Source organism: Colobus angolensis, unplaced genomic scaffold (assembly GCF_000951035.1).
Source record: "Colobus angolensis palliatus isolate OR3802 unplaced genomic scaffold, Cang.pa_1.0 Scaffold327, whole genome shotgun sequence".
Lineage (NCBI taxonomy): Eukaryota > Metazoa > Chordata > Mammalia > Primates > Cercopithecidae > Colobus > Colobus angolensis.
Genome location: NW_012116566.1, coordinates 1,472,979 through 1,485,275, shown reverse-complemented (window position 1 = coordinate 1,485,275; position 12,297 = coordinate 1,472,979). Strand labels below are relative to the sequence as shown.

Below are 12,297 nucleotides of genomic sequence, written 5' to 3'. Positions count from 1 at the left end.
TAGCTGGGACTACAGGTGCCCGGCACCATGACCGGCTAATTTTTCATATTTTTAGTGGAGACGGGGTTTCACCATGTTAGCCAGGATGGTATCGATCTCCTGACCTCGTGATCCGCCCACCTTGGCCTCCCAAAGTGCTGTCTTTTTTCTTTTCTTCTCTTTTCTTTTTTTTTTTGAGATAGAGTTTCACTCTTGTTGCCCAGGCTAGAGTGCAATGGCGTGATCTCGGCTCACAACCTCCGCCTCTCAGGTTCAAGTGATTCTCCTGCCTCAGCTTCCCAAGTAACTGGGATTACAGGTACACACCACCATGTCTGGCTAATTTTGTATTTTTAGTAAAGACAGGGTTTCTCCATGTTTTTCAGGCTGGTCTCGAACTCCTGACCCCAGGTGATTTGCCCACCTCAGCCTCCCTCCCAAAGCACTGGGATTAAAGGCATGAGCCACCATGCCCAGCCTACGCATTATTCTTAAAATGATAAAATCAATCCATTTGACCACTTTAAAAATCTTTGAGCAGAGTGGGTTATAAACAAATGATAATACTCAAGATATCCATTGAGCTAATCTCTATTTTATCCAGGCATCTTGTACACTACTAAATTGTTATTTTTTGCCAAATCCATCATAATGTATTTACAATGAGGTAAGTATGGCCTTGAAGCCAATTTGATGAAAATATTGTAAATATTTTCATAAAATGAAAACAGATTGTTTTAACACCAGTGAGCAAAGACCTAAAGACAATGCATTGTGTTGAATAAAATGTTGCACCTAAGCAACTGCCCATTTTCCAACAAACTGAAAAGAATAACACACCCACCAGAGGGTTAGGGAAAGGCTATTCACGAAAAGGAAAGAGTGTTCCTCACAGGCCAGAGTATTATTCATTGTTTATTAGCGGGTAACTATGTTTTGACTAACCTGCTCGCTCCCAAAGTACACAGTTAGGCACAAAAAGTGATTGTAACTTGGGGGAGAGGACATACTCCTGAACAATGTGGTAACAAATTAAATAGACCCTTGAAGGATAAACAGCTGAGAAAGGAATAATTTGAAATAGTTGTCCAGATGATTGAGAATTGTGCTGTTCCCTTATTTTCTCAAACTCTTGCTTTGAAAACAAAAAAAGTAAGTTTGGGTTTTTACCATAATACTTTGTGAAAATGATACACGCTTATAATGAAAGTTTTATACAAGCTATGCCACACAATCGTAAATTGTCACAGCTAAGGCAGACTTAGAGAATAATCTAGGCTGAGCCTTTCCCATCTTAGAAATGACTAAAAGACCAGCATCAAAACACTGTTGAGGTCAAGAACAGTGGCCCACATCTGTAATCCCAGGACTTCGGGTGGAAAAGGCAAGAGGATAGCTTAAACCAGAAGTTTGAGATCAGCTGGGGCAACATAATGAGACCTCACCTCTACAAAAAATTTAAAAGTTAGCTGGATGTACTGGCATGAGCTTGTAGTCCTAGTTACTCAGGAGGATCACCTAAGCCCAGGAGTTTGAGGTTACAGTGAGCTGTGATTGCACCACTGCACTCTAGCTTGGGTGACAGAGCAAGACTCTGTCTTGAAAAAAAAAAAAAAAAAATTGAAATCTGCTGTAGCTAGTGGGCTCAACAGCCACTACAACAGAATATCATATTCTAGGAGGCAGTCTGCTTATAAACAACTGAAATTTATTTGTCACAGTTCTGGAGGATGGGGAGTCCAAGTTCAAGGCACCAGTGATTTGGTGTCTGGTGAGAGCTCACTTCTGGTTCATAGAAGACCGTATTCTCACTGCAATTCTCACGTGGTGGAGGATTTAGCGTCTCTCTTGAGCCCTTTCTTTTGTGCGTGAGAGGAAGTCTCGCTCTGTCACCCAGGCTGGAGTGCAGTGGCATGATTTCAGCTCACTGCAACCTCCGCCTCTCAGGTTCAAATGATTCTCCTGACTCAGCCTCCCGAGGAGCTGGGACTATAGGTGTCAGCCACCACTCCTGGCTAATTTTTTTTTTTTGTATTTTAGTACAGATGGTGTTTCACCATGTTGGCCAGGCTGGTCTTGAACTCCTGACCTCAAGTGAGCTGACTGCCTTGGCCTCCCAAAGTGCTGGGATTACAGGCTTGAGCCACCGTGCCTGGGCGAGCCTCTCTTACAAGACCATCCATCCCTTATCATGACTCTACCCCTACTACCTAATCACCTCCCAAAAATCCCTCCGTCTCATGCCATAACTTGGGGTTTAGGTTTTCAGCATATGAATTTTAGTGGGAAACAAACATTTGCACCATAACACTATCTAAATAACATTTTAAATTATGTTAAATGATTTTAAAGTCCTTACAGAGAGAGTTTATATCACCAGTTAGCTCTCATCAACCTAACGATTGAAGGGCAGATTTGCAACATAATCCTGCTCCAAAGTCTCCTCTGAAACTGTTTCATAAAGCAGTGTTACAAACAGCTATTGAAAGCCAAAGACCCACGACAACCAGTCCAACCCATACAAGCATCAGACTAATCAAAATAACTAAAGTGCTGAAGATAATATAAAGATGCCCATCATTTGCTAAGCGTATCCTATGTATCAGGATTTACATAAATTGTGTAAACTCTCAATAATCCTGCTATGTAGATTTTACTATCCTTGTATTACAGATGAGGAAACTGGAGATTGAAAAGGGTAAATGACCTTCTCAAGATCACTCATCAAGAAAGTGACAAAGCCAACAGATACTTTAACTCTTAACTTCCTAACTCTAAATCTTACGTTTGCTATCATCAAGACGAACTGTGATGTGCTTCACAGTATTTCAACAAGAGCTGGACACTCTGTTCGAAGTTATTTCTGTGTGGAAATACATTTCATGCCTGAGTTGAGAATGACAGGAACAACAATCCACTGAAAACCTCTAGAAACTGGGGACTAGAGTCGCTGAGGCCAGAAATCAGTAATCTATTAAGGGTTCACCAAAGAAGGCAACTCTCACATCTACCCATCTTTCTCTCCAGATACTCATCTGCCAATTATTCTGATTTAGGAAATTTGGAAAATAAAGTTCATATATAGCTAAACAGTAAATCTTTAATAGTTACAGACAATGAAAGAGAGATTGTCCATAATTTAACCATTTCTAAGTTCAAATCTAAACAGATGAGTCTTTGTTGCTACTATAAGATATATGTATATACACACACACACGCATATGTATATGAATATGAAAATGCATTCGCATATGTAAGACTATGGACCTATAACCCCCACCAGGGCACAGCATGTGCACATCCGCATTCCTTCCCTACTGTTCCCCTAGGGGTCATCTTCAAGTTCCCCTACAAATCTACTCTCCATGTTAAGCATGAAAATCTCCTGCTAGATAAAATTATGTCTTGTTTCTAAAGAATTGGTTTAGAAAGGCATACTAGATGAATCTATTTAGACCCTGGTATCATTTTCATAGAGTTATGGGATGAATATTTTGTCTCCCCAAAACTCATAGGTTGAAACCCTGTATCTCAGTTCTGGTGGTCCTGGGAGGTGAGGCCATTGAAACATAATTATGATTAGATGAGGTCATGATGGCAGAGCCCTTAGAAATGGGCTTAGTGCCCTTATAATAGTCACTAGAGAGTTTGCTTCCTCTTCTCTGCCCCCCCGGCATGTGAAGAATCAAGGAGAAGACAGTTGTCTACAACCCAGAAGAGGCTCCTCACTACAGCCCACTGTGCTGCACCCTGATCTGGGACTTCCAACTTTTAGAACTGTGAAAAATAAACGTCGGTTGTTTATTAGCCACCCAGTCTATAGTAATTTCTTACAGCATTGAGAACTAAGACACACAGTTACTTCAAATACTTTTTTCAAGACATTCAAGAATGTGATAGTGAATTTATGTTTTCCAGCCTTCCACTGGGCTGTTTCGTTTGAATGGCTCAGGGGACCTGGCTGTGAGCAATGCTTCAGTAGATGCAGAATAAATCATCCACAGGATGAGCTGCACAGTGTCCTCATCCACTTCACTCATCACCTAGTCACTTTGCTTTATTTACATCACACCAGCCTCACTCTACCAGAGGCCCTGATGCCATCCCTTCTGCTTCAACCCTCTTCCCCTAAATGTCATGACCAGCACCTCCTGCTCTTTCGGGTCTTTGCCCACCTACGGATCTCTTAGGAATGCCACCCCATTAAATATCCCATTGAATACCCCACTTAAAGCTTGAAGCTCCTCCCACCTCACATGCCCTGTAACTTCCCACCCCTCTCATCCTGCTCTGTTTCCATAGGACTTACCATCTTCCTACTCACTGTAAAATTCATTTATTATTTTATTATTTTTTCTGTACCCTCCCTAAATCTATATATGCTTTTCAAGGGTTTTTGTTCACTGACATGCCCCAAATACCTATTCCATGACCAGGTATACAGTAGGTCCTCAATAGATAGTTATCACTCAAGAAAAGAACAAATAAAATACCTCATCTAAATGCAATCTTACATAATGCAAGGAAATTGTTATAACCAAAAAATGTACTGCAAAGGGTTTTCACAATCACTCCTCCATCTGCACCTGTGTGCTATAGTCTGTATTCTTATATTGACCTTTAATAAGAGTGAGAAACTCTTCATGCTTGATTCGGTTCCTCTGGATGTCAATCTTTAGGGTAAGCAACAAGGTGAACAGGAATTTGTGCTCCTCGTACAGCCCTCGGGCAGCATACTTATAAACCTCGTAGGTCATGTGCTCGATGATATTAGCAATCCTCTTGCTTGTAATTGGGCTCTTGACAGACCTGGTGAAGAGAACATTTATATCAGGCGTATCCCGCTGCCCTTTTCAAGTGTCTGTAAAAACAACTGTCTTTAATGGAAAATAAGTAACTTTGGAGGAAGAATACTTATTTTTACACATCAAGAGTAAGCCTCCTAAATCTAAAATAACAAGCATACTCTCAACATGAAATAACATAACAGAATCCTGAATGTTGTCTAAATCAATTCCACCTGCAGGGCATTATCACTCACAACAAGATCTCGGGAATTTTCTTGTTTAACAGAAACCCACGAAGACAAAGGAATCAAATCGATGGATAAATAGTTGGCAGAGTTTTCTCTGGGCATAAAATGGTGAACCAGAATGATTTGTTAACACATTGGTAATTACACTGATCTGAGATTTAAAAAAAGAAAAAGACTATTACTAACAAAGGGGAAGAAAGCTATAAATGTAATGTCATTATTTTGGTGCACAGATATAGAATTCAGCTTAGCTTCCTGAGTACTGACGTACCTGGCTAAGGAAAGGTCAAATAAGCCCAGAAACTGGCGAAGTGAAGTCTGATACATTTCATTAACCAAGCGCATCTCGGTAATGAGGAAGTAGAGGATGCTGCCCCGTGTAGCCACTGGAAGACAAAGAGCAAGGTTGCATGTGCTACAAGAGAGGAAAATAAATGACCCATGCAAAGAGACCAGCCTAAACTCTAAATGAAAACAACAACTTTTATTTTTATATCTTATCAGTGGCTGCCTACCAGATATGGGATACACAGCGATACTCACTTATTAATATATTTATTTCTTATTTACAACATTTTGTAAGTAGTCAGCTATTTGTATTTATTAAATGGCACTTCTCATTTTAGAATCTCTAGACCCCTCATAAAAATATTTTTTCTATTTTTACTGCAGGTAGAAAAGACAACCAAAGAAATTTCAAAGGTTGTGTGTTTAACACCCAGCAAGTGAGGTAGCCATTAGGGACCTCATCCTTAAGTTCCAGCAAGAAGCCACGCCTAACCTGGGCTTCAAGTCTGCAAAACGACCCATTGCAAAGATGATGCCTCTGCCTATCAGTAAATGACAGTTTAATTATTATTATTATTATTTTTGATACGGAGTTTCGTTCTCGTCCCCAGGATGCAATGGCGCGATGTCGGCTCACTGCAACCTCCGCCTCCCGGGTTCAAGTGCAGGAGCCTTGAGTAGCTGGGATTACAGGCGCCCACCATCATGCCTGGCTAATTTTTTTTTTTTGTATTTTCAGTAGAGACAGGGTTTTGCCATATTATCCAGGATGACCTCGCCATGTTGGCCAGGCTTGTCTCAAACTCCTAACCTCAGGTGATCAGCCCACCTCAGCCCCCCAAAGTGCTTGGATTACAGGCATGAGCCACCACGTCTGGCTGATTATTTGTTAAAAGGAATAATAAAATACTAAAAGATAGCCAATCCAACTGAATTATTTAGCAGGCTTTTCTTCTACAAGGCCAATTTGCAAATTGGTGGCTGAGGATAAAAATCTCCCACGAGACCACAGAACTACCTTCCTAATACAAAAACTATAAACAAAATACCAACATAGTGTTACCAAACAACAACTAGGCACTAATTCCTCAGATTTCACTAATTTGCAGTCATCAGATTTTTTAAAATTCTCCTTCTTTACTTTCTAACATCAAAATAAGTTCATGAGAACCTTAAAGGATTTACTAACATGAATGACAAGAACTCAGAAAATGGATACCATTATAAAAATTTTTGACCTCCATTTTACTGAGTATTTCCCAACAGAAATTCCACAAAACACCTCCACTTTGCATAATCATTTGTATAACTCCCTCACATCCTTCCATTTCTCTAATTCTCGTTCCTCTCTCATTTCATTTTCCCGTGACATTTGTCTTTCATTACCAAACTCACCAGGTCTGTATTCCTCCCGGGCTGAATTAATTTGAACTTCTGTCTCAGCAGAAATTTCTAGCTTCTGTGTCACTTCCTCGGCTGTCCTTTTTGTGTTACTCAGCACAACAATGAGACTCTCGTCTTCTACCAGGGACCCCTGGGTACTTGTCAGGTGGTAAAGCAAGTTATCTTCTAGTTCCTTCATTCTTCTTTTGTTTGCAGTTACATCTTCCATCAGATGAGTTCTTTCTTTCTCCAATTCCTATTAGTTTGCACAAATAAATTTTCTACCTCAATTAACAACTCCTGTTGAGTATTCCTTAAGACATTAACCTACATGGCTGCTTTCAAGTTCCTGTACTGTATTTATCATAATCAACTGCAGGAAATATGGACATCAAAAAAGGAGAAGTGCTGGGCACAGTGGCTCACACCTGTAATCCCAGCACTTTGGGAGGCAGAGGCGGGCGGATTATTTGCAGTTGAAAGTTTGGGACCAGCCTGGCCAACATGGTTAAACCCCGTCTCTACTAAAATACAAAAAACAAAAATAGCTGGGCGTGGCAGCGCATACCTATAGTCCCAGCACTTTAGGAGGTGGAGGCAGGCGAATCATTTGAGGTCAGGAGTTTGAGAGCAGCCTGGCCAACATGGTGAAACCCTGTCTACTAAAATACAAAAAAATTAGCTGGGCATGGTGGCTCATGCCTGTAGTCCCAGCTGCTTGGGAAGCTGAAGCAGGAGAATCCCTTGAACCAGGGAGGCAGAGGTTGCAGTGAGCCGAGATCACACCACTGCACTCCAGCCTGGAAGAAAGAGTGAGACTCTATCTAACATAAAATAAAATTAAAAATAAAATTTTAAAAAAATGTAAAGGAGAAGTAACAGAGGAAGGAAGAATAGGTGCCAAGCAACATGAAACCGGCAAAAAATACTACCAGCATCCTTCTAATCACCCATTTATTTTCTAAAGTCAAATCAGTTTCAAGTGATTGCTGTGATTATATTTAACATTATACATATAATCTTCTTTTGAAGGGGACATATATTTGAAAACAAAGATATACATCTCTGATTAAATAGGTTTACTTCTGTCTACTTTCTTAAGAGAGTTCCATTATTGTTTAAATGTGGTTATTTCAAACTTGCTAATTGAAAAAGTATCCAAGTCTGTGAAAAACTACTCTCCAAAATCTTAGGCAAGCAACTTGAGCTGTAACTGTGAGCACGTTTAAATTGAAAAGTCTTCTTGGCCTGCTGTTGTCTCCAAGAGCAGAAAAGTTTTGCATCTTTTCTGAGGGAGCTTTGTAGACAGCTGGGAGAGTGAAACCTTGGAAGACTATTATCCTTATTGGCCATTTCTTCCTCTTGGCAGCTTGGAGAGGGAGAGATAGAGGAAGAGAAGGAAAGAAAAGATGGAGCTGGTGGCAAGGGTGGGGGAAGGAGAAATACTTGTGACACCAAGCAAGGCACAGGAAGAGGAAGCCCAAAGGCAGTGAGACAAAAGAGAAATATGCTTCTGGCACCAAGTCAAATTGTACACAGATATCAACTTGCTATATGAGAGACTCTATCTGTGACGCTAAAGAATCTAAAATGGAAAGAACAATAAATAAATGATATTTACAAATTTAAAATGAAACTTACGTATTAAGAGAGTTTACTTGAAGAGCTTCCTGGATATGGAGTTCATTGACAATTTACCCACATTTAACTGCATTTATAATGTACAATTCATTTTAAGTAAAATATGGGGAAACTAGGGTTAAGTGCAGGTGACAAACAGCAAAATCACAGGAGAGCATGTTTGACAGCTCGACTGGACTCACGGCAGCTACCTGAACGTATGGTACCAAGCTCAAATCTCTAGATCAGCTTCAGAAATGTATATGCTCAATTGGGTACTCTGGATATGACTCAGTAGGTGATATGGTTTGGCTCTGTGTCCCCACTCACATCTCACCTTGAACTGGAACCCCCATAATCCCCATGTATCAAGGGTGGGAACAGATAGAGGTAATGGGGTCATGCGGGAGGTTTCCCCCATGCTGTTCTCGTAACAGTGTGTGAATTCTCACAAGATCTGATGGTTTTCTAAGCATCTGGCACTTCCCCTGCTTGCACTCACTCTGTCCTGCCACCTGTGAAGAAGGTGCCTGCTTCTCCTTCACCTCTCACCGTGATTGTAAGTTTCCTGAGGCCTCCCCAGCCATGCAGAACTGTGAGTCAATTAAACCTCTTTCCTTTATAAATTACCCAGTCGAGTATTTCTTCATAGCAGTGAGAGAATGGACTCATACAGTAGGTTTTATAGATTCTACTCCCTTTTGAGAAAGCCAGAAATCTAAAGTGATGCAGTGATGAATCATATGAAAGCATATAAAACATAATGGACTACTCACTGATTACATGATTAATTACACAAGTTACCTTTGTTATGATCCAGTGTGCACACAAACATGGAGGGAAAGGAGAGGCCAGACCTAGCCCAAACTGTCACTGTTAACCATTACGCAAGTTCTTCCCTTTAGTGGCTCTTCCAAGTATTCATTTCTGGTACTTAGTTTATACTTACGAGAAACTTATCCCTATACTACTCCACGAATTACATCTTGTTTTAAACTCTGTTGCTGTGTTGATAACTCCCAAGTTTATATCTCAGCTTCAGATCATCATACCTCCTTTCAACATCTCCATTTGGACATCTAAGAGACATCTCCTACTTAGCACCATCAGCAAAACAAAACATCTGATCCTCCCTTGAAACCTGTTCCACCTCAGCCTTCCACAGCCTGGCAAATGGCAACACTATTCTTCCAGATGCTCTGGTCAAAACTTTTGAACCCTGCTTGGTCATTTTCTTTTCCTCATATTCAACAACAAATTCATTGGCAAGTTCTATCATCACCTCAAAATGAGATTCAGAATCTAATCATTTCTCACTCCCTCCACTATCACCACCCTGGTTTAAACTATCATCATCGCCTCCCCTCTAAATTAGGAGGTCTAAACAGGTCTCCCTACCCCCGGCCTTACCCGCCGGTCTACTTCCAGCCCAGCAGTCACAATGATGCTACTAAAACATACTTCCTCTCTCAAAACCCTCCAGTGGCCAATCTTTCCACTCAGGGTGAAAGGTAAAGACCTTACCAAGGCCTACAAGGCTCTACCAAGCTGCCCCCTCCTTCATTACTGCTGGGACCTCATTTCCTACTTTTCTCTCATTTTTCACTTTGCTCCAGCCACACTTGCTATTTCCTACATCAGTGGTTTTCAAATTTCAGTGCATGAGGATCACCTGGAAGGCTTGTGCTATAGGCTTGGAATAGCATCTGGGAATTTGCACTTCTAATCCCATGTGATGTGGTGCTGCTATTTCAGGAAACACACTTTGAGACTTACTGTCTCAAACCCATAAAGAACTCTCTTGCCTCAGGGCCTCCGCATTGGCTGCTGCTCTGTCAAGTCTGTTCTTCTTCCAAATAACTCACTCTCTTCCCTTATTCAAGTCTTCCTCAAATGTCACATTCTCAGTGAGCCTCATCGTGACCACCCTCTTTAAAATGCTAGCCCACCAGCTGACTCTCCAGCTCTCCTGCTCACCAATGTCTGCACTTTTTATGGCATTTACCACCTTCTAACATAATACATAAATTATATGTTATGCTCCAGGGATAGTTTGGTCTTCGAGTCTATTTTGTTCACTGATAAATTCTCCAGTCAGAGAAACAAAGCCTGGTACATAGTAGGCACTCAATTAACACTGCAAATTGAATGACCAAATGTTGCATCTCTTTTCAAATTGATAAACTGAAACATACAGTGAACTGGAAAGTCTAGTTTTTGTGCCAGAAATACAGATGTGGAAATGCTCACTCTCTGAAAACCATGACGTTAAAAATAAAGGATGTGCTAACAAAACTGCATGAAGGCAAACAGCAAAGACCAGTGGCCTCTGCTTTATGTTTCAGCCAGTTAATCGCCATTGACTGAATGGTTTTAGTTGGTAAGACCCCACCAGACTCTCAACTCACACTCTGAGCACAGTGAATCAGGTCTGGGGCCAGTCGAGGAAAGGAAGAATTCCCTCTTTAAGCAAAACAAAAGTTCAGGATTTGTATCAATTCTTAACTCTTGAAGATGTAGCAACTCAAGCAAAACCTGCTCTTACCATTTTTGTTTCCATCTGTTATCTGGTTACATATGAAAGCTCCCTTAGTGGTTATTTCAATTCATTGATTCATGAGATGAGAATTTCAAATTTCAGAAAACGTAGAAATGAGCACAAACAAGTGACATTTAATGGCTGCTATAAAATTCATTTCCATAAGCAGTTATAATAAAAGCCTTCACATTATGGTTGTACTAGGAAATAAAAGTGATAATGAAAATTCAAACAATTTTTATTGCCATATTTATAAATTTCACACACTATCACTATCATTTCTGAGTTCCTAAAAGTGAGCATTTAAAGGTCTTCACCTGAAGACAGGTAAGGGAAGAAATGTAAAGCAGTAGAAAGACTGATGGTTTTGACATTAGGAAGACATATGTTTGAATTGTAGCTCTCAAAACCCATCAGCTACATGACATTTGCCATGTTTTAAAACTCTGCAGGCCTCAGTATTTTCATCCACAAAATGTATGTAAAAACTGCTCATAGGATGATGGTGAAGATATCGCCAGTAATGCAGCTAAGGTAGTGGTTAGATTATGATAACTGCTCAAAATGTCTCTTCCCTTCCATCTTCTCCCTTGATTCATTTCTGGCCAACTTTTCAGAAGCATGATAATGCTTATTGTAAAAATAAGTAGTCTGAAAAATCAAGTCGAAATGTGGCACAAAGTAAACAATAAATGATATTTTGAATTTCACATATTATCATAAAAGTGCATAATAAAGTAGCTGAAAAGGGATAAGGAGAACTTAGAATGCTAAGGACAAATGCTTTCGTGTCAACTGGGAATGAGAGCATGGACTGTCAAACTCAAAAGCAGCATCAGGTCTTATCAATTCTTCCTGCACACAAACCTTTATCTTCTGCCCATGTTTTCAATCACATAACCACTGCCCTACTTGAGAATTTACTTGTCATTCACGGACTACTCTAACAAAGCTGGTCTTCCTGCTGACGCTTTTCCACTCATAGTCACTCAGGAGATCTCCCTTACCTATTTTGAAAGGTCCAAAATTCTCAACATAGTTGGCAAAATCTGTCACAACCTACTTTTCTAATCTTATTTCTACTTGAGAACTATGGAATTGAGGTTAAAATCATGCCTCCATGTTGCTTATGAAACAAATATTAATAAAATAAACATAGTAATGATGTGTACGATGAGTGGCAAACCATTCAATTCTTGACAAAAAAAAAATAGTAACTAAAAAGATTGAACATTATTAAGATGGCTGTGGTCAATTTAATATCATTGTTAACAAATTTGTCGATTAAAATAATTGCCTATATTCCCAAAGGATTAAAATAAAGCTAAGAAGTACATTTCCCCAAAGTTTGAAATGGATGAAAATAAAATATATACTAAGTAAATAGTATAATTGAAAGTACTATTTGGAATCCCAAAAGCAATCTGTATGTTAAATAGAAACAAGTGGCCAA

At 39.9% G+C, this 12,297-nt stretch overlaps 1 protein-coding gene across 1 annotated transcript in view; it reads right to left on the bottom strand.

Annotated features, from left to right (window-relative positions):
• Nucleotides 1-12,297, bottom strand: part of DNAH5 (dynein, axonemal, heavy chain 5) — a 252,270-nt gene that overhangs the window by 40,895 nt on the left and 199,078 nt on the right. The window contains exons 66-68 of the mRNA XM_011951766.1: nucleotides 6,698-6,941; nucleotides 5,286-5,400; nucleotides 4,598-4,788 (exon numbers count right to left, since the gene is read on the bottom strand). Of these exons, the coding sequence (XP_011807156.1) occupies nucleotides 4,598-4,788; nucleotides 5,286-5,400; nucleotides 6,698-6,941 (550 nt within the window). The remainder of the gene's footprint in view (nucleotides 1-4,597; nucleotides 4,789-5,285; nucleotides 5,401-6,697; nucleotides 6,942-12,297) is intronic.